At 42.2% G+C, this 24,655-nt stretch overlaps 1 protein-coding gene across 2 annotated transcripts in view; it reads right to left on the reverse strand.

Moving 5' to 3' along the window:
• TTC28 (tetratricopeptide repeat domain 28) overlaps positions 1-24,655 on the reverse strand; it is a 511,170-nt gene that overhangs the window by 472,435 nt on the left and 14,080 nt on the right. For both annotated transcript variants that reach the window (XM_050924019.1, XM_050924018.1), the window contains exon 2: positions 23,571-23,849. In XM_050924019.1, the coding sequence (XP_050779976.1) occupies positions 23,571-23,798 (228 nt within the window). In that variant the 5' untranslated portion in view covers positions 23,799-23,849. The remainder of the gene's footprint in view (positions 1-23,570; positions 23,850-24,655) is intronic.

Consider the following 24,655-nt stretch of genomic DNA (forward strand, 5'->3'; position numbering starts at 1 on the left):
AGAACAACCACCAAAAACTAACAGCACACACAAAAACTTCCCTCCCTCAAGATTTGAAAGTATCCTGTCCCCTGATTGGTCCTCTGGTCAGGTGACAGCCAGGCTCACTCATTTTGTTAACCCTTTACAGGCAAAAGAGATATAAAGTACTTCTGTTCTATTAACTCCTACTATTTGTTTATGACAGATGCAAAGAATTAATTTAGTTTCTCCACAATTGTCTTATTGTTCTTAAGTGCTCCTTTAGCATCGCTATCGTCCCGTGGCCCCACTGGTTGTTTAGCAGGTTTCCTGCTTCTGATGTACTTTAAAAAAAATTGCTATTACTTTTTGAGTCTTTGGCTAGCTGTACTTCAAATTCTTTTTTGGCCTTCCTAATTATATTTTTACACTTCCTTTGCCAAAGTTTATGCTCTTTTCTATTTTCCTCACTAGGATTTAACTTCCACTTTTTAAAGGATGCCTTTTTGCCTCTCACTGCTTCTTTTACTTTGTTGTTTAGGCACAGCACTTTTTTGGGTTCTCTCACTATGTTTTTTATATTTGGGATATATATTTAAGTTAAACCTGTATTATAGTGTCTTTAAAAAGTTTCCATGCAGCTTGCAGGGATTTCACCTTTGGTGCTGTACCTTTTAATTTCTGTTTAACTAACCTCATTTGTGTGTCATTTCCCTTTCGAAAATCAAATGCTACATTGTTGGGCTGCTGTGGTGTTTTCCTCATCACAGGGATGTTAAATTTAATTCTATTATGGTCACTATTATGAAGCAGTCCAGCTATAATCACCTCTTGGACCAGATTCTGTGCTCCAATGAGGACTAAATCAAAAATTGCCTCTCCTCTTGTGAGTTCCAGAACTAGTTGCTCCAAGAAGCAGTCATTTAAGGTGTCAAGAAACTCTCTGCATCCCATCCTGAGGGGACATATACCCAGTCAATATGGGGATAACTGAAATCCTCTGTTATTGAGTTTTCTATTTTAATAGCCTCTCTAATCTCCCTGAGCATTTTATAGTTACTATTACCATCCTGGTCAGGTGGTCAGTAATATATCCCTACTGCTATATTCTTATTATTAGAGCATGGAATTACTATCCATAGAATTCTATGGCACAGTTTGGTTCATTTAAGATTTTTATTTCATTTGATTCTACTATTTCTTTCACATACAGTGCCACTCCCTCACCCGCATGACCTGTTCCGTCCTTCCAATATATTTCGTACCCTGGTATTACTATGTCCCATTGATTATCCTCATTCCACCAAGTTTCTGTGATGCCTATTATATCAATATCCTCATTTAATATAAGGCATTCTAGTTCACCCATTTTATTATTTAGACTTCTCACACTGATATACAAGCACTTTAAAAAATTGTCACTTTTTAGCAGTCTGCTAAAATTGATGTAATTGAATGGGACTTTTTTTCATTTGACTGTTGTCTCATCAGATCCTAGCTGTATTTTATCATCTTCCATCCTCTCCTCCTTACTAGGACACAGAGAATCTCCATTAATAGATCCTCCGCTAAGGAATGTCTCTGTCCGAACTACATGCTCCTCCGCACCTGTCGGCTTTCCCCCAGGCCTTAGTTTAAAAACTGCTCTACAACCTTTTTAATTTTAAGTGCCAGCAACCTGGTTCCATTTTGGTTTAGGTGGAGCCCATCCTTTCTGTATAAGCTCCCCCTTTTCCAAAAGTTTCCCCACTTCCTAATAAATCTAAACCCCTCCTCCCTACACACTGTCTCATCCACATATTGAGACCTTGCAGTTCTGCCTATCTAAATGGCCCTGCACATGGAACTGGAAGCATTTCAGAGAATTCTACCATAGAGGTCCTGGACTTCAATCTCTTGCCTAGCAGCCTAAATTTGGCCTCAAGGACCTCTCTCCTTTCCTTCCCTATGTCATTGATACCTACATGTACCATGACCACCGGCTCCTCCCCAGCACTACACATAAGTCTATCAAGATGTCTCGAAAGATCTGCAACCTTCTCATCAGGCAGGCAAGTCACCATCCAGTTCTCCCGAACATCACAAATCCAGCTATCTATGTTTCTAATGATTGAATTGCCCATTGCTAATACCTGTCTCTTCCTAATAACTGGAGTTCCCTCCCCTGGAGAGGTATCCTCAGTGTGAGAGGATACCACAACACTATCTGGAAGGAGGGTCCCAACTACGGGATCATTCCTCTCTGCTCCAGTTGGATGTTCTCCTTCCCTGAGACTTTCATCCTCCTTAACAGCGCAGAGGCTGTCAGACCAGGGGTGGGACAGTTCTACCGTGTCCCGGAAAGTCTCATCAGAGTTTTCTCTGTACTGTTTTCATCTTAAGAATAAAATGTGCTTCCTCAGAAAGAATTGTGTTGTAACTTGTAACTATAGGCAATAACTCCATCATTAGTCTGTGAAGAGAAAGCAAAGGGCAGATGCTGGTGTATCACACTACAGTCTGGGAGCTGTGCCATCTGGAAACAGTGCAATCAGAAGAGACACACACACATCTCCACCCAATAGAGGCAATGGCTGGGGAGCCAGAAGCCTTGAATGGGTGCCCTTGCTGGATCACAGAGGGTGAATACAGGTGAGGTTGCCCTGAACTGAGAGAGTAACTTGTTTTTGTGAGTACATGATCCTTCTCGTTGGGGATGCACACCAGTATCAGGAACTCTCATTTACTAATTGTAATTATCCCCATGGGGTAAGAAGCTACAGGGACTTAGTATTAGTCGCTTCTATTACGGGAAGACAACCTAGTGCATTCAAAATCATATATTGACCATTTTACAGCTGAAGAAACTGAGAAACTGAGGGTTAAATTACCTTCCCAAAGACAAACATGTTGACTTAAAATGCTGCCAAGCGCAACAAATAGTTAACTCCACGAAATGTGATTGTCAGGTGTTGCCAGATATTGTTAGTAACAATTAAACAATTGCATTTTTCAGACAGGAAGTTAAGCATTATCTTTCTGCTCACTCCAATTTATCCAGAATCGGCTCTCCCTTTCCTTAAGCATTTTGGATATGGCATGTATCAGATGTGCGTGTTTGATATACCTATTACTGTAGCCACACCTAATCCCTATATTCCATGTAGTTTGAAGTGCTGCCTCTGGAAAGCTCAGATCAGAGATCATCACCCCGTCATCAACTCAGCATTCTCTGTGCTGTAACATTATCAGATGGAGGAGGGAAAAGAGTGAAGGGACTTGGGAGGGTACCCTACATTTGGAGTTTTGATGCGTGCAAGATCAAATTATATTCTCAAAAGATGGGAATTCAAAAGATGGGTGACACATTATTGATATTAGAGAACAGAGGACAGTACCAAAAATGAATTTCCGCTAGGGCTGGCGATTCATCACAGTTAACTCACACGATTAACTCAAAAAAATTAACTGCAATTAAAAAAATTAATCGCACCGTTAAACAATAGAGTACTAATTGAAATGTATTACATATTTTTGGATGTTTTTCTACATTTGAAAATGTATTGATTTCTATTACAGCACAGAATGCAAAGTGTACAATGCTCACTTTATATTATTTTTTATTATGAATATTTGCACTGTAAAATGATATTTTTCAATTCACCTAATACAAGTACAGTAGTGTAATCTCTATTGTGAAAGTGTAACTTACAAATGTAGATTTTTTTTTTGCATAACTGCACTCAAAGACAAAACAGTGTAAAACTTTAGAGCCTACAAGTCTACTCAGTCCTACTTCTTGTTCAGCCAATTGCTAAGATAAACAAGTGGGTTTACATTTACAAGGGATACTGCTGACTGCTTCTTATTTACAATGTCATCTGAAAGTGAGAACAGGCATTCACATGGCACTTCTGTAGCTGCATTACAAGGTATTTATATGCCAGATATGCTAAACATTCATATGCCCCTTCATGCTTTGGCCACCATGCCAGAGGATGTGCTTCCATGCTCATGACACTCGTTAAAAAAATAATGAGTTAATTGAAATTTGTGACTGAACTCCTTGGGGGAGAATTGTATCACCCTGCTCTGTTTTACCCGCATTCTGCCATATATTCCATGTTATAGAAGTCTCGGATGATGAACCAGCACATGTTCGTTTTAAGAACACTTTCACAGCAAATTTGACAAACGCAAAGAAGGTACCAATGTGAGATTTCTAAGGATAGATACAGCACTCGACCCAAGGTTTAAGAATCTGAAGTGCCTTCCAAAATCAGACTGACAAGGTGTGGAGCATGCTTTCAGAAGTCTTAAAAGAGCAACACTCTGATGCCTAACAGAACTACAGAACCCAAACTACCAAAAAAGAAAATCAACCTTCTTCTGGTGGCATCTGACTCAAATGATGAAAATGAACATGCATCAGTCCACTCTGCTTTGGATCCTTACCGAGCAGAACCCGTCATCAGCGTGGATGCATGTATTCTGGAATGGTGGTTGAAGCATGAAGGGACATATGAATCTTTAGCACATCTGGCATGTAAATATCTCGCAATGCCGGCTACAACAGTGCCATGCGAATGCCTGTTCTCACTTTTAGGTGACATTGTAAACAAGACGTGGGCAGCATTATCTCCTGCAAATTGTAGCCAAACTTGTTTGTCTGAGCAATTGGCTGATGTAGGACTGAGTGGATTTGTTGATTCTAAAGTTTTACATTGTTTTATTTTTTAATGCAGCTATTTTTTGTACATAATTCTACATTTGTAATTTCAACTTTCATTATAAAGAGATTGCACTACACTACTTGTATTGGGTGAACTGAAATACTATTTCTTTTGTTTTTTACAGTGCAAATATTTGTAATAATAAATATAAAGTGAGCACTGTACATTTTGTATTCTGTGTTGTAATTGAAATCAATATATTTGAAAATGTAGAAAACATCCAAAAATATTTAAATAAAAGGTATTCTATTATTGTTTAATCATGTGATTAATTTTTTCAATGCTTGACAGCCCTAATTTCTGCACATTATAAATTACACAAATAATCACAAACAGGTGGATGTGGGACAGATTTACAGTCTCTCTTTAATGTGAACAAGCATACAAACTATTTGGTACAACACTGCCTCCTGAAGGCTCATATGAACTAGTACTGCCTGATAAAAACAAGTCTAACACAAAGCATGCTTTTTCAATATTATTTCTGGTGAATAAGAGAATGTCTATACTGCAATGTAAGGCCAGGGTTTGAACTCTGGCTCAAGCCTAATCCCCCACTTCCGTCTACACACTAATATCACTAACCCAGCGATCAGACTCAAGGTCCCAAAACCCCAGGAGGGTGGAAGTTCCAAACCTGAGTCAAGATGGGACCAAGAGCACAAGCCCTATTACTTTGCAGCACAGATGCAGCCCTAATGGAGTTGTGCTCTGGGAGTCTACCTAAAGTATTCCACAATTCCAAGAGCCCCCTTTCTTTGTCCTCTGGACAGTCAAATTCGGTGAGTAGTCAAGTTTTCTCACACTGTACCATGAACAAATGGCTAGAGCAAATGTCTTTTGGGAGAGCGCTAGGAAGTCCGGGATATGGGTGGTTGGACTCCAGCTCACACAGTGCAGTATAGATGTTGGAGTCAGGGTTCAACAATTCCTAATCCAGGGTAACAAATGAGTGTAAATGCCCAAGTCCTAGGTTAACAAACCCATGGTCTCCTAACTCAAGTTCTACTTACCCTGGGCTTACACTACAGCATGAACATACCCCATGTGTGTAAAGAAGATCACTGGAAAGAGTGAGAGGCTTCTTCTAAACAGATTATTCAGAAAGACTTTCATACCTCCTTCCCTCCCTCTCTGAGCAAACAGGGGCCAATTCATTTGTTAGGTTGCTGGCAGGGTTCATGTTCACATACACTAGTGAGAAAACTGATGAAAGCCAATGGGAATGCAGAAACTATGAGCCAGATCCTCAGCTGGGGGAAGTTGGTGCAATTCCATTGAAATTAATGGATCCAGAGAAGGAAGTGGCCTTCTGTCGTTCACTTTTTCATTTCAGTGTTCTGGCTCTGGATTAAATCTCTCTATTCATTATTGTTCTCCCTACTTTAAAATGGGAGATGTAATTACCTTGACTGAAAGACCACATAGTTTCCCTTCAACTTCCATAAGTGCCTCCATATCATCTGCTGAAATGGTGGTGTGTACCTTCCTATAGCAAATACTCCTCAGTAAATCATCACACATATCCCTGTTTCTCCAGTGCCAGTGGAGGTGAGGGAAATTCTTTTTGTCTATCTAGAACATCAAATGTCACAAAACACTGTGCAAAGGTGGGGAACAATAGGCTCCTCAGCGCCATGACCAATATAAAATACTAGCTCTGAAGGCCTTGTAATCACAGTAGGGTTTATAGTTCTATATGCAAATTTAGCAGGGTGCTTTCTTGAAGTATTAAAAAAAACACAGTAGGTTTTAACAATCATTACTGAACATTAATGATGGTTAAGTATCTCCAGAGATAAAATAGAAGCACTATAACTTCCCAGGCAATAGATGGTTGTAATAAACTCAGATACTAACTACCGATTAACTTTTCAGCATCAAGAAACTCAAAAATTACCCTTTGAAGGAACAGAACAGACATTTTAAAATTAACTTCTCTGTAAAAGCTCAGTAATTGCTGTGATAGACCCAGGCCAGTTGGGAACAGCAGAGTAGCAATGTTCTGTTCCCTGAGTGACCAGAGCAGGGGCTGCTCCAGGCTAATGAGAACACCTGACTCCAATTAACCTGCTAAGAGTCAGGTGAAGCTGTTAAGCACCTGACTCTAATTAAGGCCCCTCTGATGCTATAAAAGGGCTCACTCCAGTCAGGTTGAAGGGAGCTAGAGGAGAGGAAGTGCATCTGAGGAACTGGGAGCAAGAGGTGCAAGAAGCTGAGAGTGAGTAGGCATACTGCTGGAGGACTGAGAAGTATGTGCATTATCAGACATCAGGAGGAAGGTCCTGTGGTGAGGACAAAGAAGGTGTTGGGAGGAGGCCATGGGGAAGTAGCCCAGGGAGTTGTAGCTGTTGCGCAACTGTACCAGGAGGCATTCTAGACAGCTGCAATCCACAGGGCCCTGGGCTGGAACCTGGAGTAGAGGACAGGTCCGGGTTCCCCCCAAACCTCCCAACTCCTGATCAAACACAGGAGGAATTGACCTGGACTGTGGCTTCTGTAAGAGCGGAAGGTCTCTGGGCTGTTTCCCAACCCACAGGGTGACTCTGTGAGGCGAGCAAATCTGCCAATAAGCACAGGAGCCACCAAGGTAGAGAAGAAACTTTGTCACACTGCATTAAAGACTAAAAAGGATCCTTTTCAAGAATATGGAGCCATCAGATTAAATCACCTCACTTCCCCACACCCTCCAGCCTAGCTATAATCCAGCTAAATATCACTCAGACTGAAGCAACAATAATGGTGGATGATTTAAAAAAAAAAAAAAGACTGAAGGCTACTTTCTTCCTCCAGAGATACATGTGCAAGTCTCCCCCAACTGATCTAATTATGTACCATAGTATATATCAGCCATAGTGTCTATTCTCACTGTGCTGCATGTACTTAATATGCTAGTGGCCTTAGAACCATGGAGTGATGGAAACATGCAGTGACTTATTTAAAAAAAAAAAAAACTTTTGAGGAAGAGGCTCACTAAATATTAAAACAAACCCTTTACCCTAATATTCCATTACCTCTTGTAGTAGAAAGAGAGCTTGAGACATGAGGCCTGGTGTAAGGCCTAAGGCCTGAACTAAAGTCAGCCCATGCTGAGACAAATCAAAGGTAGCAAGAGTCAAGCTATGAACAAAAAGTCAGGCCCTATTACAAAGCAGATGCCTGCTTGCAAGTTTGCTATCTGATACATGAACTTAGCAAGAACAGGAATGGCACTGCAAAAACCACAAGCACTCCTAGGCACTAAGTATTCAGGTAAACACATTCCAAAAGGGTGGCACCACAACACCCTGATACCCTTAGGTTATGATGTAAACACACTCCCTGAAGATAATACACGGACACACTGACCCCTCTTAAAGATGAGGTCAGGGTTAACAGGGTGATACAGAGAGATGTTTTGATTGAACCAATAGGTATAAGGTAAAGGGTGGTAACTAACCATGTCAGCAGGGCAATACACAACTTGTTTGCATCAGTGTATAAAACAGGGGCCACAGACTGGGTGTCTTTGTCCGGCGGGAGGGGGAGGGGAGGGGAGGAAAGAGAGACAAAGTCCCACTGTTCACTGAGCCAAGTCCATTGTAATGAGCACATAATAGGATGCTAGGACCATACTTTGTTGGCAATAAACATGGTGGAGCACCTTTGCCACTGAACCGAGTCCGTGGTCTTCTTGGGCCATTCGATATCTGTTGTGTCAGCTATCTGAGCAGGGCTGGGAGAGCACACAGAGAACACACACACAGAGCCAACAACAGTCACCTCTAAGCCTCCTGGGCTGCTACCCACAGATAGAGCCACTTTCTCTATTATCCATACATACCAAGGGTTATTGCTTCTCCATTAAAAGCTTTTTGAAAAAAGATTTTTTGCACTGGTGCATATTAAGGGTAGAAGACACCTGTGCATTTGGGAGATTTTGCAGTGCTTGATTATGGCTGGAATAGCATTTTCTGCTAGCAGCTTGTGTATATAATGGTAAATAAAAGTGCAAAATGAATAATATACTAACAGTTCTTTTGGTGCCAGCATCCTCTGCCCCTTGTGTACATTCAGGAACTGGAAAGTACAGACTATCCAGACAACAGGCTTAGTATGACCTCTCACATCTAGTTCTGAAGAATTCTAAAATGTATATTAACAAGAAACCATGACAACTACATTTAGGTCAGTGTCCTGTATCATCCTTCTGTAGCTCCTGTACTACGTTTCTTTGTGTGCGTTAAAAATGTGATGCCCTGAAATCTTAAGTGTCTTAAAATAATCCCTACACATTAACAAGATTTTTTTTAAAGCTACAATGTTGTCATTTTAAGTGTCTGCCCTACAGTCACCTGCTAGGTGACGGTTGCTACTTACGACACAGACACCACTCACAATCGTCATTTTGAATTTATTCCTCTTATAAACTTAACCCATTTCATAGGGCTCCCTTTCATGCTGGAAATGCCAGACCACATCTACATAGACAGCACTATTGGCAGATTCTGCTGCAGCAAAGACTCATTACTGACATCCAAAAAATCAGAGGAAGTTACTGTGACAAATTCTGGAAGGTACAAGATACTAGAACAGCTCCCACATGGGCCAGACCAATGCTCAAGTCAGTAATCAGGAGAGTTCTATTTTTATTTCTGCAGAAGGATTCAGAGAATTTAGATAAGCAGCACATTTGGCAGACCCCTATTTAGGTACAAACCAGGTACAGGATCTGTGTACAAGATGCGGGACTGGAATCTGCCTTCAAAATGCTACAATCTCAAAAATAGCAAAGAATCCTGTGGCACCTTATAGACTAACAGATGTTTTGGAGCATGAGCTTTCGTGGGTGAATACCCACTTCCTCAGATGCATCTGAGGAAGTGGGTATTCACCCACGAAAGCTCATGCTCCAAAACGTCTGTTAGTCTATAAGGTGCCACAGGATTCTTTGCTGCTTTTACAGATCCAGACTAACACGGCTACCCTCTGAATCTCAAAAATAATATTGTCACACAAACCAATGTGCACAGCTATAAGAATTAGTCACTGGTTATAGTGCAGTCACCAATACTAACAGAAGAGGGTGTGCTAATGCCATGAGGATTCTGTGCATCGCAACTGGCAAGATACATTTTGGCATAGGAAGCACAAACTAGTCTGTCCAGTTAAACTTTTTTTATAATTAATTTGCAGATTATTCATACACATTTAGCTAATTTCACAAGAACAGCAATCCAGTCACCTGCCTTCAACAGACATTTGAGAACAAATGAAGATTTCTTTCTGAAGGAATAAAATACACCTCCTGCTCAAAAAAACACTAAGAGCGAGAGAGAGCGCTAAGAACAATGGTCCCAACACACACTGAAGTGTCTGTATGTGGATGAATTTCAGCTACTCTGAATTGCAAAGTAATTTTTAATATAGCAGAAGTATTGTGTCTGATCATCTTACAAATACTTTATGCCTTCATCCCAATGCATATTAAAATGTGACTACAGAAACATTGGAATTGCCATGCCGGATGAGACCAGGTGTCCAACCAGATCTCTAACAGTAGCTTTTATCAGCTATTTCAGAGGGAGGTGCAAAATACCTTGTAGTAATCAGTTTTAAATTAAACTGCCCATAGAGAAAATCTCTTCTGGACCTCTATTAGTTAGAGATGGGTTGATGTCCTGAAGCATAACTGTATGCTTATTACTAGCCAGTTTATTGCACTGAACACAGTATGTATGATTGCAAAAAAAAGATTGTGGGCATTTAATTTCTTACCTAGCAGCCTAAGTTTGATCTCCAGGATCTCCTTCTACTTTTCCCTGCCACACTGGTACATATATGTACCACAACCACTGTCTTTATCCTAGCACTGCATGTAAGTCTATCGAGATGTCTTGAGAGGTCTACAGCCTTCGCACTCGGCAGGCAATTCACCATGCACTTCTCTCAGTCATTACAAACCCAACTATCTATGTTTCTAATAACTGAATCTCCCGTAACTATTAACTGGCTCTTCCTAACAACAGGGGACACACTGGAAGGAGGGTCCCAACTATGTGGTCATTTCCCTCCACTCCAACTTCATGTACTCCTTCCCCAAAATTTTCATCCTCCTCAACAGTGCAGAGGCTGTCAGATTGCTCTACTGTGTCCTTGAAATTCTCAATGTGCCATGCACCCAGAGCAGGAGATTTTGAAAGTAGTAGTGTCTGCTGGTCTGTGCATGTGCCCCTGCTCCCCCTCATAACTTTGTCTGAGGTGATAAAGGGCAGACCGACTACGCCCTCAGTTCCTTTTCCGTTGCAGCAGAGGGGAAGGAGGGCGGGATTAGAATAGAGATAGGGATCACACATCTCGAAGAACCTCCAGTTACAGATACGTAACCTCCGCCTCTTCTTCAAGTGATGGTCCCTAGTACTGTATTCCACTGAGGGTGATTAACAAGCATTACCTAGGTAAGAGGAGGGTGTGAGGAAGATGATGGAACTGTGGAACAGAGAACAGTCATGCCTAATGAGGCATCCGTCGCAGAGTCTCGCACCCAGGCGTAATAGAAAGAGAAGGTATGTATCGATTGACATGTGCCTGCCTTAAATATGTCCCTAAGACACATGTTGTGAAGCGTAGCCCTATTTGATGCTTGAGTTCCTGTGGGGTGGGCTCATATCCCATGGGGTGGAGACAGCCCAGATAACTGATAAAATGTAATGCACCCTGAAACCCACTTAGAAATCTTCTGAGTGCAAATAGCTTGCTCCTCAATCCCTTCAGCTATAGCAGCAAACAGTCTGGGGGACTTCCTGAATGGTCTCGTCCTCTACAGGTAGAGGGCCAAGACCCTGTGGATGTTGAGGGAGTGAAGGCGCTGTTCCTCCGCTGAGGCATGAGGCTTTGGGAAGAACACACCTAAGTGTATGGGTTGCTTGAGATGAAAATGTGATACAATATTTGGTAGGAACTTGGGATGCAAGTGCAGGGAAAGTTTGTTCTTATGGAACATGGTAAATGGGAGTTCCAGCCATCATGGCGCCCACTTCGCTTATCCTTCTCGCAGAAGTAATAGCTATGAGAAAGGCAATCTGCAGGGAGAGGAGAGACAGGGAGCATGCGGCCAGAGGCTCGAAGGGTGACATAATCAACATCATGAGAACATGGTTGAGGTCCCATTGGGGAGCAATGGATTGAACAGAAGGATAAATTCATAGGAGGCCCTTCCATAACCTGGTAGTCAAGGGGTGAGTAAAGACAGAGTGCTCTTCCACCAGGGGATGGAAACACTGATAGCAGGTATGTGCACCTTGATGGAGTTGAGAGTGAGGCCTGACATCTTCAGGAAGAGGAGATTGTACAAAAGAAAAGAAATGTCCCATCTTCAAGGGCAAGACTCCTCTGTTGGGCCCCTGCAGTGAACCGCTTCCACTTGACCCAATAGGATCGCCTTGTGGACTCTTTTCTGCTACTCAAGAAGATGCCTTGTACTGCCAATAAACATTCTTGCTCTAGTGAAGATGCCCATCCAAAAACAAAGCTCTGAAGCGAAGAGTCTGGGGATAAGGATGCTGGATCCATCCACTTTGTTAAGTCACATTCAGCCTCGCTCAGGAGATGAAGTATTTTCACTTTTAGGACCACTGCAATTTCTGATATTTGTTTCTCTCTTCCTCCCCATTTCTCTGACTGCTTTTCTTCCCTCTGCATTTCCTTCCTTGGAGCAACTCACAATTCTTCTGCACCAGGGGGCATCCCTCATACCCCATTCCCAAGCCCATTTGATAGAATGCTCAGTAATGAAATAGTCAATGACATATAGTGTCATTGCTAAGCATTGGAGTTAACACCTCTATGAGATTAACGAGCCAGAGGAGTCCATACCTTGCCAAAGCCATTGTTACAGGCTGTCTGCAAACTCTGGAAGACAAACCTGCTTCAATTTATGGTGGCTTCACATTTGAAAACTTAATTTTACAATCGGGGATATAAACTTTTTTTAAACAAAGAAAAGTTTGATTCTGCAGAACCTGAATATGCAATACTGACTACATAAATATAAAGTTTACTTGTGCTTTTATTACCCTCATATTTCTAGTCACACTCCAAAAACATATTGTTAAAAATCTAACCAATAGTTCACCCATATCTGTAAGATATGCCTAGACAGTCTTAAGTGCCAAATGCACACGAAAAAGAATGTCCTTTACTAGTCATTCAGTTTTCTATATTAACTTCCATAGTTGCACATTGTGAATCTGCTGAGCAACCAGGGTCCCACTGAGTAATACATTATAATTGTACATGATTACACATAATATTTCTGGAAATGTCCTCTCTCAAATGGGTCAAATTCATAGTTTAACTTATCTGCTAGACACACTATCAAGACAAGCTTACTGTTATCAAGAAGTTTTATTCCTGTAATACAGATTACTGTGGAAGATCTAGAGAGTCTAAGGTCTAATGCACACAACTCTCAGGGTCACTACACAGAATAATTTTCCTTCGGATTAGTGAAAATTTTACTTTTTTCAAGTGTTTTTCATTATATTTATGGTAGTTTTACAGAGTTATGTTAATCTATCATGGCTTGAATATTAGTTCCTGATCTGCACTGCAGTGCTGCAGCTATGCCACTGCAGTGCAGACAACAGCAATGGAAGATGTTTTTCCATCGCTGTAGTAAATCCACCCCGAGAGACAGTAGCTAGGTTGATAGAGTTCTTCTATCAACCTAGCTGTACCTACTGTGGGGGTTAGGTTGACCTAATTACATTGTACAGGGAGTGAAATTTTTTTACAGCCCTGAGTGATATAGGTAGGTTGACTTTAAGTTTTGGGTGTAGACCAGGCCTACTGACAAAATTTAAGTTGCACAAACTTAAGCATGACTGCACTAGAGAGTAACTTCTATTCAATTTGAGAATTAAGAATTATTACCAGGAACTGAGAAAGGAGACTGTTTAGCTGACAATCAGAATTACCGGTTGAATACCCCTTTATTTACATTCAGAGGGTTTAAAGCACCCAGTTTTGGGGTTGAAAGGCTGATATTACTCAGACCAACATTTTTATTAGAAAGATAAGTGAAAGACGGTAAAATAAAAAAGAGAACAAAACCTCGCTGATCTGGTGGGAGTCTCACTTCACCCTTGGCCTGGAAAATAGCTGTCAGCAAGATGGGGTAGTGAGAAAATTCGCTTGTGTTTGTGCCCTTCAAATAAACAACAAAGGCGCCTCTGTGCTTCCTCCATAAAGGAGGAAAAAAAGACCCAAAAGCCACTGCAAAGAACAAAATCCCTTTCCTTCAGTGTAGATTTCACTCACCATTTCAAGGAAACTCCAGAGAGGAAATACACAAAGTACAGCTCAGCTCAGAGAGACACAGAGCACAGCATATAAAATACACTTAAGTAAGTAGCCTATTCTCAGTAGCAAAGTCACTATAGATAATCAGTGTTTATTTTATGCCATGACCTATGTTAATGAGGCTAAGACAGTTGCTGTTGCTAGACCACTGAAAACAGCTAGCTTTAGCACTCCAATGTGTAGTATCAGAAGTGAGCAAAACTTGGTCAATATATTTTAGACATGGACAGACCCTCACTTTTAATGGGACACCAGACACTGGCCCCTATCCTTGCGGACACTGGTAACTCACAGATAATAGAATTAATATCCACTAATTTTAAGAAGTGTAACATGACACAGACTTTTCTGTATAAGAAAAGTAAGTAACTGGTTTCATAAAGATTTTACACTTTTAAGTTCCATTTTTATTAGACTGTATATTTTTAACTGACATTTTGAATATAGTCATAATGGTAAAACATATTTTTATGGGGGAGAGGACGGATTTGTTTGCAATGTAACAAAAGGATGGTTCATCAGTAACAGATATAAAAACATAATGAATATCCCCAACCTGTCACTGTGGTGCCTGTTTTTGTCAGACCTGTACAATGATAATCATGCCTTGGGTGGCAGGGAGGATGTCCTACTCAAGAGAAAGGTATGGAGACTTTGTCAGGAATAAAGAACAAAACTTTGGACAAGCTTCCAGATTAAAAATAATTGAAAGTCAGATTTTGTTTCTTTTTATATTCTAAAACAGACATGAATATGACTATGGCCTTGAACAGCCCATAAATTTGTTTCAACCCCAAACACATGGGGGAAGAGCCCCATTACTTGACAAGCCAAATAGAAATGGCAGAAGTTGTGCAAAGAAAAAATGTTTTGGATGATCAAATTAAAACAGTAATAAACTAGAGAAAATGGAGAAGAAAAAAGGAGATGAAGTGAGGTATGTACAGAGGAATGACCAAACACAGAATGGAGGAATAACTGCAAGGAAGAACATAAGAACAGCCGTACTGGGTCAGACCAAAGGTCCATCTAGCCCAGTATCTGTCCACCAACAGTGGTCAACGCCAGGTGCCCCAGAGGAAGTGAAGCCAACAGGCAATGATCAAGTGATCTCTCTTCTGCTATCCATCTCCATCCTCTGATGAACAGAGGCTAGGGACACCATTCTTTACCCTTCCTGGCTAATAGCCATTTATGAATTTATCCAGTTCCCTTTTAAACATTGTTATAGTCCCAGCCTTCACAACCTCCTCAGGTAAGGAGTTCCACAAGTTGACTGTGCGCTGTGTGAAGAAGAACTTCCTTTTATTTGTTTTAAACCTGCTACCTGTTAATTTCATTTGATGACCCCTAGTTCTTGTATTATGGGAATAAGTAAATAACTTTTCCTTATCCACTTTCTCTACATCACTCATGATTTTATATACCTCTATCATATCCCCCCTTAGTCTCCTCTTTTCCAAGCTGAAGAGGCCTAGCCTCTTTAATCTTTCTTCGTATGGGACCCTCTCCAAACCCCTGATCATTTTAGTTGCCCTTTTCTGAACCTTTTCTAGTGCTAGAATATCTTTTTTGAGGTGAGGAGACCACATCTGTACACAGTATTCAAGATGTGGGCGTACCATGGATTTATATAAGGGTAATAATATATTCTCAGTCTTATTCTCTATCCATTTTTTAATGATTCCTAACATCCTATTTGCTTTTCTGACCACCTCTGTGCACTGCGTGGACATCTTCAGAGAACTATCCACGAGGACGCCAAGATCTTTTTCCTGATTAGTTGTAGCTAAATTAGCCACCATCATATTGTATGTATAGTTGGCGTTATTTTTTCGAATGTGCATTACTTCACATTTATCCACATTAAATTTCATTTGCTATTTTGTTGCCCAATCACTTAGTTTTCTGAGATCTTTTTGAAGTTCTTCACAGTCTGCTTTGGCCTTAACTATCTTGAGCAGTTTAGTATCATCTGCAAACCTTGCCACCTCACTGTTTACCCCTTTCTCCAGATCATTTACGAATAAATTGAATAGGATTGGTCCTAGGACTGACCCTTGGGGAACACCACTAGTTACCCCTCTCCATTCTGAAAATTTACCATTTATTCCTACCCTTTGTTCCCTGTCTTTTAACCAGTTCTCAATTCACGAAAGGATCTTCCCTCTTATCCCATGATAACTTAATTTATGTAAGAGCCTTTGGTGAGGGACCTTGTCAAAGGCTTTCCAGAAATCTAAGTACCCTATGTCCACTGGATCCCCCTTGTCCACACGTTTGACCCCTTCAAAGAACTCTAATAGATTAGTAAGACACGACTTCCCTTTACAGAAACCATGTTGACTATTGCTGAACAGTTCGTTTTTCTATGTGTCTGACAATTATATTCTTAACTATTGTTTCGACTAATTTGCCCGGTACCGACGTTAGACTTACCAGTCTGTAACAGCCGGGATCACCTCTAGAGCCCTTTTTTAATATTGGCGTTACATTAGCTAACTTCCAGTCATTGGGTACCAAAGTAGATCTAAAGGACAGGTTACAAACCTTAGTTAATAGTTCCGCAACTTCACATTTGAGTTCTTTCAGAAATCTTGGGTGAATGCCATCTGCTCCCGGTGACTTGTTAATGTTGAATTTATCAATTAATTCCAAAACCTCCTCTAGTGACACTTCAATCTGTGACAGTTCCTCAGATTTGTCACCTACAAAAGCCGGCTCAGGTTTGGCAATCTCCCTAACATCCTCAGCCGTGAAGACGGAAGCAAAGAATCCATTTAGTTTCTCCGCAATGACTTTATCGTCTTTAAGCGCTCCTTTTGTATCTCGATCGTCAACGAGCCTCACTGGTTGTTCAGCAGGCTTCCTGCTTCTGATGTACTTAAACATTTTATTATCTTTGGAGTTTTTGGCTAGCCGTTCTTCAAACTCCTCTTTGGCTTTTCTTATTACACTCTTGCACTTAAGCTGGCAGTGTTTGTGCTCCTTTCTATTTGCCTCACTAGGATTTGACTTCCACTTTTTAAAGGAAGTCTTTTTATCTCTCACTGCTTCTTTTACATGGTTGTTAAGCCATGGTGGCTCATTTTCAGTTCTTTTACTGTGTTTCTTAATTTGGGGTATACATTGAAGTTGGGCCTCTATTATGGTGTCTTTAAAAAGAGCCTATGCAGCTTGCAGGGATTTCACTTTAGTCACTCTACCTTTTAACTTTTGTTTAACTAACCCCCTCATTTTTGTATAGTTCCCTCTTTTGAAATTAAATGCCACAGTGTTGGGCTGTTGAGGTGTTCTTTCCCCAACAGGGATGTTGAATGCTATTGTATTATGGTCACTATTTCCAAGCGGTCCTGCTATAGTTACCTCTTGGACCAGCCCCTGCGCTCCACTCAGGATTAAATCTAGAGTTGCCTCCCCCCCTTGTGGGTTCCCAGACCAGCAGCTCCATGAAGCAGTCATTTAAAGCACCGAGAAATTTTATAAGAGGGGGTACAGGAAAAGGACCGGCTTTGTGCAGGAATGCCTGGAGAAGTTATTTTGACTGTTTATTTTCTTATCTCGACAAAGATGTGTTGGGCTTTCCAAGCAAGTGTATATTTTATAATATAAATAACAATATGGTTCTTTGCAAATTTATCCAAAATGGCAGGAACAACCAACCAACATAGTAATAGTACCAACATCTAGCTCTTATATAGCTTTCTTCACATGCAGATCTCAAATCACTTTACAAAGTGCCATTTTCTACCTGCAAAAAGGGGATAAGTGGCTTGCCCAAGGTCACAGAGTGACAGAGCTGGGATTAGAACAGAAATCTCCCAAATTCCAGTCTAATGCCATATCTACTGTGACACATTGCCTCCTGTGACTGCCTACATTTTTTATTTTTGTTTTAACTATGCAATTTTAACATTGCATTAATAGGGGTTTCTTTGCATTTAATAGACCCTGATTTGATAACACAGAAAGATGCTTTCATGTAACAGAGCTAATCTTTTAGCTAGTGAATTTCCTATCTCAGTTTATTTTCCCTTTGATGCACAGGTCTATTCCTTTACCAGAGACTCATTCCAAAGGTCTCCCTGTATTTGTCTGTGATTGGCATGTGAAAAATATTCGTTTATGAGGTCCTTCCATAACTATTCATTTAAGTGGGCTCCACTGTAAATCGTTACCAGATTTCTCAGTAACGAAAAACAAAACTATCCAAAAATGTACTGGCTTTTACACTCCATGCCTTCCAGCATTTATACAATTGAACAAACTGGAAACTTGGAGATCACTTAAAACTTTATTTTACATAGCGCCTAAAACTGTCCAAAATGTTTTATAGTATTCATTAATACAAGACAGAAGTTAGTGATGGAAGAGACCTATGAATTTCTAGTCCATCTCCCTGTTAAAGCAGGATTCTCCTTACTAATGCAGGATGTGGTACACGGTATAAATTACAGAACCCAGTGGTGTAAATAATATAGTGAATACATTAAAGCTTCAGTAAAAATAATAGAACAACAGGCAGGGGAGAAAAGGTATTTTGAGATAAGATCTAGAACAGAGGTGGGCAAATTAAGGCCCGCGGGCCACATCCAGCCCATGGGGCCGTCCTCCCCTGCCCCTGAGCTCCTGGTCAGCACTGGCCCCTCCCCTGCTGTCCCCCCTCCCCCACAGCCTCAGCTCAGGGTGTCAGCAGTGTGGCTCAGGGACAGATTTAACAGGGGACAAGGAACGGGGGGGTTGGATGGGTTGGAGGTCCTGAGGGGGGCAGTCAGGGGGCAGGAAGTAGGAGGGGCAGATGGGGGTGGGGAGCAGGCTGTTTGGGGAGGCACAGCCTTCCCTACCCAGCCCTCCGTACCATCTCACAACCCCGATGTGGCCCCCAGGCCAAAAATTTTGCCCACCCCTGACCTAGAATGAGATGGAAAATTAACAAAGTGGAGAGATTCAGGCAAGCTATTCCAGGCAGCAGGACCCACAGGTTGGAAGGCTCTCATAACTATAGTCATAGAATCATAGAAGATTAGGGTTGGAAGAGACCTCAGGAAGTCATCTAGTCCAGCCCCCATAGAATCTATTAAATATGCACAGATTCACATCCAAATCATTGTAATGTACATTTGTAGGGGGGTTTTTTGGCAGACTCAAAAATAATGCTGTCTCCTACTTCGGCCCACCCATCCAGGGTTTAGTGGGTCCTGGGACTTGCTATGAAAAGTGATATTTGTTAATATCACAGCACACTTAATTGCTACCTGGGAGGCTATGAAAAGTGGTAAGTGATATTAACATACAAACAAGTATCACTTTTCACAGATAGCTAGTAAGTCTGCTGTGAAAAGTGATACTTGCATGTTTGTTAATATCACTTTTCCCAGCAAGCCCCAGGACCCATTAAGCACTGGATGGGGGGGACTGAAGGGAGAGGCAGCAGGGCCAGGGGCGATGGATGTGAGGCCAGGAAGACAGCGGGGGCCAGGGATAATGGGGGTGGGTGATGAGCCCCACTGTCACGGGGCCATAGCCAAGGCCTGGTGTCTGGGGACAGGAACTGCGTGGCTGGAGCCAGCTATCGGAGTCTGCTGCCACTGCTCGGCCAGAGCCAGGAGCTGGGTTCCAGAGCCCAGGAGTGTGTGGCTGTAGCCAGCACCCACCGCTAAATGGCTGGAGCCAGCACTCACTGCTGCAGGGTCAGTGGTCAGCCGTGAGTCAGTTTCTGCCACTGCGTGGCCAGAGCCTGGGGCCGGCACCAGCTGCCATGCAGCCGGGGAAAGGATTAGCACCATGGGCTAGGGTCACATTGCTGGAGCCTGGGGCCAGCGCCTGCCACTGCACAGCCAGAACTGGGGGCCAGAGGCCAACTGAAGCTCCACAGCCAGGGCTGAGGGTCAGAACCTGCTGCCCTGCGGCCAAAGCCAGGGGTTGGTGCCTGTTTGGAGTCCGCTGCCCTGCAGCTCGGGGTCAGTGCCTGTAGCCAGCACCTGCCACTGCACAGCTGGAGCCCAGGACTGCAGCCGGGAGCCAGCGCCTGCTGCCACAGAGCTGGAACCAGGGGCCAGAGGCTGAATCCTCGCAGCTGGAGCCCAGGGCCGCATGGCCAGAACCAGGAGGGGGAAAAAGAGGGTCAATACCTGCTGCCCCGTGGTTGGAGCCCAGGGCCGCAAGGCCAGGCTCCTGAAGTCCCGCCACTGGAGCCTGCTGCTCAACCTCTCTCCCCACAATGTGGGTCAAGAACTCACCTAGCTCCTGCCCCGTTGCGTCCCACCTCTCTCCACAGGCAGTGCAGGGCAGCACATCCAGGAGCAACAAGGAGGGATGGGGAGGGGCCGATTCTATGCCCCACCCATCGCCACCTAGGAGGCTGTCGTGGCCGCATGCGGCCATGGAGGCCACATTTGAGAAACGGTACTGGCAAGTACCGCTAGATAAACCTGCCAAGGAAAGGTCAGCATTCGTCACCCATGCGGGGGTGTATGAATTTAATGTCCTTCCTTTCGGGCTGCGAAATGCACCCGCCACCTTCCACCAGTAGTTAAAAAGTGTTCTTAAAATGTAAAAGTCTGTTAGTTATATACTTAGTGGTATATGTAAAGGTGCATGTGTTGTATTAATCTGTTTATTTTAAAGTTCTAGGAGGAAATCGCCGCCAGTGAGGTTCCCCACTGTCTGCAATTTGGGGGGCGTGTCATAAACAGATAGCTAAGGGTTAATGTTCTTTTACCTGTAAAGGGGTAACACCAGTAACCTGAAACACCTGACCAGAGCACCAATCAGGAAACAAGACTTTTTTAAAATCTGAGTGGAGGAAAGTTTGTGTGTGAGTTCTTTGTCTTGTGTCTGACCCTCTCGGCTCTGAGAGTGATCTTTCTGTCTCCTGGCTTTCTAATCTTCTGTTTCCAAGTTGTAAGTACAAAAATAGTAAGACAATAGGTTTATATTGTTTTCTTTTGTATTTACATGTGTGTAGTTGCTGGAATGTTTTGAATTGTATTCTTTTTGAATAAGGCTGTTTATTCATTTTTCTTTTAAGCAATTGACCCTGTATTTGTCACTTTAATACAGAGAGACCATTTTTATGTCCTTTTCTTTCTTTTTTATATAAAGCCTTCTTTTTAAGACTTGTTGGAGTTTTTTCTTTAGTGGGGACTCCAGGGAATTGAGTCTGCAGCTCACCAGGGAATTGGTGGGAGGAAGAAGTCAGGGGGGAAAATCTCTTTGTGTTAGATTTACTAACCTGACTTTGCATACCCTCTGGGTGAGGGGGGAAGTACTTGTGTTTCCAGGACTGGAAACAGGGAAGGTGGAGTCCCTCTGTTTAGATTCACGGAGCTTGCTTCTGTATATCTCTCCAGGAACCCAGGGAGGGAACACCCGGAGGGGGGAAGGGAAATGGTTTGTTCCCCTTTGTTGTGAGACTCAAGGAATCTGAGTCTGGGGGTCCCCCAGGGAAGGTTTTGGGGAGATCACAGTGCGACAGGCACTGTATAGATTCCTGGCTGGTGGCAGCTTTACCAGGTCCAAGCTGGTAACTAAGCTTGGAGGTTTTCATGCTAACACCCATATTTTGGACACTAAGCTCCAGATCTGGGAAAAATGTTATGACACCATCATCATCATTTCTACTGAAAGCCTTCTCTCATTTTGGCATCACGAGTGGGCAGATCTTAGGAGAATATCGCCACTAATGTTTTACCAAAGCTGCCTCTTAGTCTGGCTGTACTAGAAATCTTTCCTCCGTGGAGAGAGAGTGCACTGGCCCTGCTGAGGCTTCAGCATTTGCCCTACAGGGGGTTCAGAGAGGAGGTTAGTTAATGACCAACGTAAAAGGCCAATATGAGTTGCCCAAGGCAGAAAACAAGATTATCTTGTCTTAGACACAAGCATTCAATTTTCAACAGCTGGGGATCCATTCCCAATTGTGGCAAGCAGGTGAGGGTCCCACAAGAAAGGCAGGCTAACCCACCCCTCGAAATGATGTTATAGTGTGCACATTGACTGAAGACTGATGCATGAATGACATTACTACTGCAGGCTGCATCTATGAGAACTGACCTGCTGAGCCCAGTTCCCCCATCCCCAAGTCACCTAGAAGTTGCAGCCCCTGCCATTCCTCAAGACCTAGGACAAACTGATGAGTGCATCAGATAGCAGTAGGATGTCTAAGGAGTTTTAGAAGCAGCAGGAGCTTCACAGCCACTAATCCAGGACCACTTGCAGAAGGCCCATCCTTACCTCTAAAAGCAATATCCTGCTTTCTGCCTGACGTGAACTCTCATCCCTGGGGTGCAGAAAAGGCAAAGCTCTCTTCAGAGAGGAGCTCTGCTCCCTCTTTTTAGGTATATGTCATGTTTATTTCAAATTGAGCCTGAAGCATGGAGATCAGCACCTGCAAAGGCTCAGAAAACTCAGTTCTGCACCATCACATGGACAAAATTAACTGAAGAATGGTAATTCAATAGGCGAAATTTCCAGCTTCAGAAAGAATATTTTTGAATGGAAAGGCATTGAAATTGAGTGCTTCAAAGATATCAGGGACAGGAATCTTCCTGTGCAGCTGTGAAGGCAGAACTGGTCACCCAGTGCAGTTTAGCACTCAGCCAAGTCAGCGTCTGTCCCCATCTCCCTGGAGACTGGTAACCCAACTTCAAGATCCCTGGACCTGAATATGAAGAAAAGCAGCAAAAATATCACACCATACATTGTGAAAACAACAGAAGGAATGCTGAAGGGTGAGATTCAAGAAAGTCAACAAGAGTGATATCTATGAAAAATAGAACATAATGCTTTCTCTCAATGGAACACAACAGAAACCCACTGTCCAAGCAACACTGTTAAATAAAGGCAGTGCTATCTCTGGGAGTCCCTATTTTATAGAAGAGCATCCATTTACTCTTTCCACGACAGATCAACATGCAAGGTCAGACTTTTCCGTGGCTTGTCAGGTCTTACTGAGGATGTTAGGCCATATGGAATTTCTTAAAAAATTATCAAGAAAATACACCAAACAACAGAACCAGCTCTAGAAAAACTAAATTTTAAGAAAAGGAAGTGATGAGCTAAACTGAAGTCCTTAGTTTTTTACTCTAATTCCCCATTACCAACAACAATCTCTATGTAGCATGTTCCATCCTGCACACTGCTTCCCTGAGGCTTTCAGAGAAAGATACTTCGGGCTGCTGCTGAATGTTTATTAGTGTAAATGTTAGGGGAGATGTCCGATCTTCACACACTATGAACGACATTTGTTTAAAAGGCTGAATCCAAAATCTTCACAAGGATCAGCAAAAAGGAATCCCTGCCAGGCAGCTTAGGAAAAATAGGCAAATGTCTGTTTACACAGAAAATAGTTTAACTCTTAACAGGAAACTCAAATAAGTCAAGCAGCTTTTAATACAAAGATTTCTATTCTCCAAAGCCCCCGCCAAAGTGAACCATAAGTACAGAATGATTTATGTCCATCTCCATTACAACAAGATAATTACAGCCTTAATAATACTGCAGGAGCTGCAACTCCCATAGAAAGTCTCTCCCCACAAGGGAAATGGGCTTTCCTACCTTTGGCCATTTAGGATTTAGGAGTCGTGCTTTGATTGCATCATCCAGTGCCTTGTCGTACTGCTGGATTTTCATGTATGCTGCAGATCGGTTACTGTACAGGATGCAATTCTGAGGATCAACACCCAGGGCTTCATTGTACAGCATAATAGCTGTATGAAAATCACCATCATGACAGGCCTGGTTACTCTGACGAACTTTCTCAACAAACTCAGCCTTGCTCAACATGAGGCCGTCAGGGCTTCTTCCTCCAAAAGATTTTGATCCAAAAAAAGGAATCTGCAGATAGAAAATGTTAACCCAAAGTACTAATTACTCACTTTTAAAATCTTTAAGAAAATGATATGAAAGTAGAAGAAACGATACAGTATAAGATAAAACTATTAACATTTCAGCAATTTAAAATTTGGGACAGGGAATGAGAACTTCTTCCAGCTTTTAAATTTGTTATATATTAGTCATTTTGTAAATGTTTTGTACCAGAGGTTGCAAAAACTTTCCCATGAAGCATGATCAGCAAACAATGTCTTCATGATCCGCTTAAAAGATGACTACCTTCTCCAGACATAAGACTGGTTAATACATCTTTCTAACTTACTGAACTCACTGAGTTTTTGTTTAAATACAGCTATGCTATTTGACTATCACTTCAAGCACAATTCTTGGTTAGAGTGGAAGGGAGGTGGTGTGCAGATTGGGAGAGTTTGATAAATAGGTTAGCAAATAAAAATGCGTGTGTGAAGATGTGTTAAGATGTCATTAAGCAAGTGTGACTATGTGGGCATACTCATACAGGGAGGTTGGTAAGCAGATGTACACAAGTTAATGCCTATGAAGGGTCCACACCATGTCAAGAGAAGTTTGAGAGTGAGGGTGAACCAGGATTTATTGGGAACACAGCCTAAAGAATCATCCTGTTGACTTGTTCACCAGTGTTGTAACCCTCTGATCTCATGAAGATATGATAGTATTGGAGAGCACAGAAATAAAAGTCTGCAATTACACCGTTTAGCGTCTTTCAATTAATTATAAGCCTCTAAGGATGCAAAGCAAGCAATAGTTTCTAATTCCAAAAAGACTATTTT

The sequence above is a fragment of the Gopherus flavomarginatus genome, chromosome 15 (assembly GCF_025201925.1).
Source record: "Gopherus flavomarginatus isolate rGopFla2 chromosome 15, rGopFla2.mat.asm, whole genome shotgun sequence".
Taxonomy (NCBI): domain Eukaryota; kingdom Metazoa; phylum Chordata; order Testudines; family Testudinidae; genus Gopherus; species Gopherus flavomarginatus.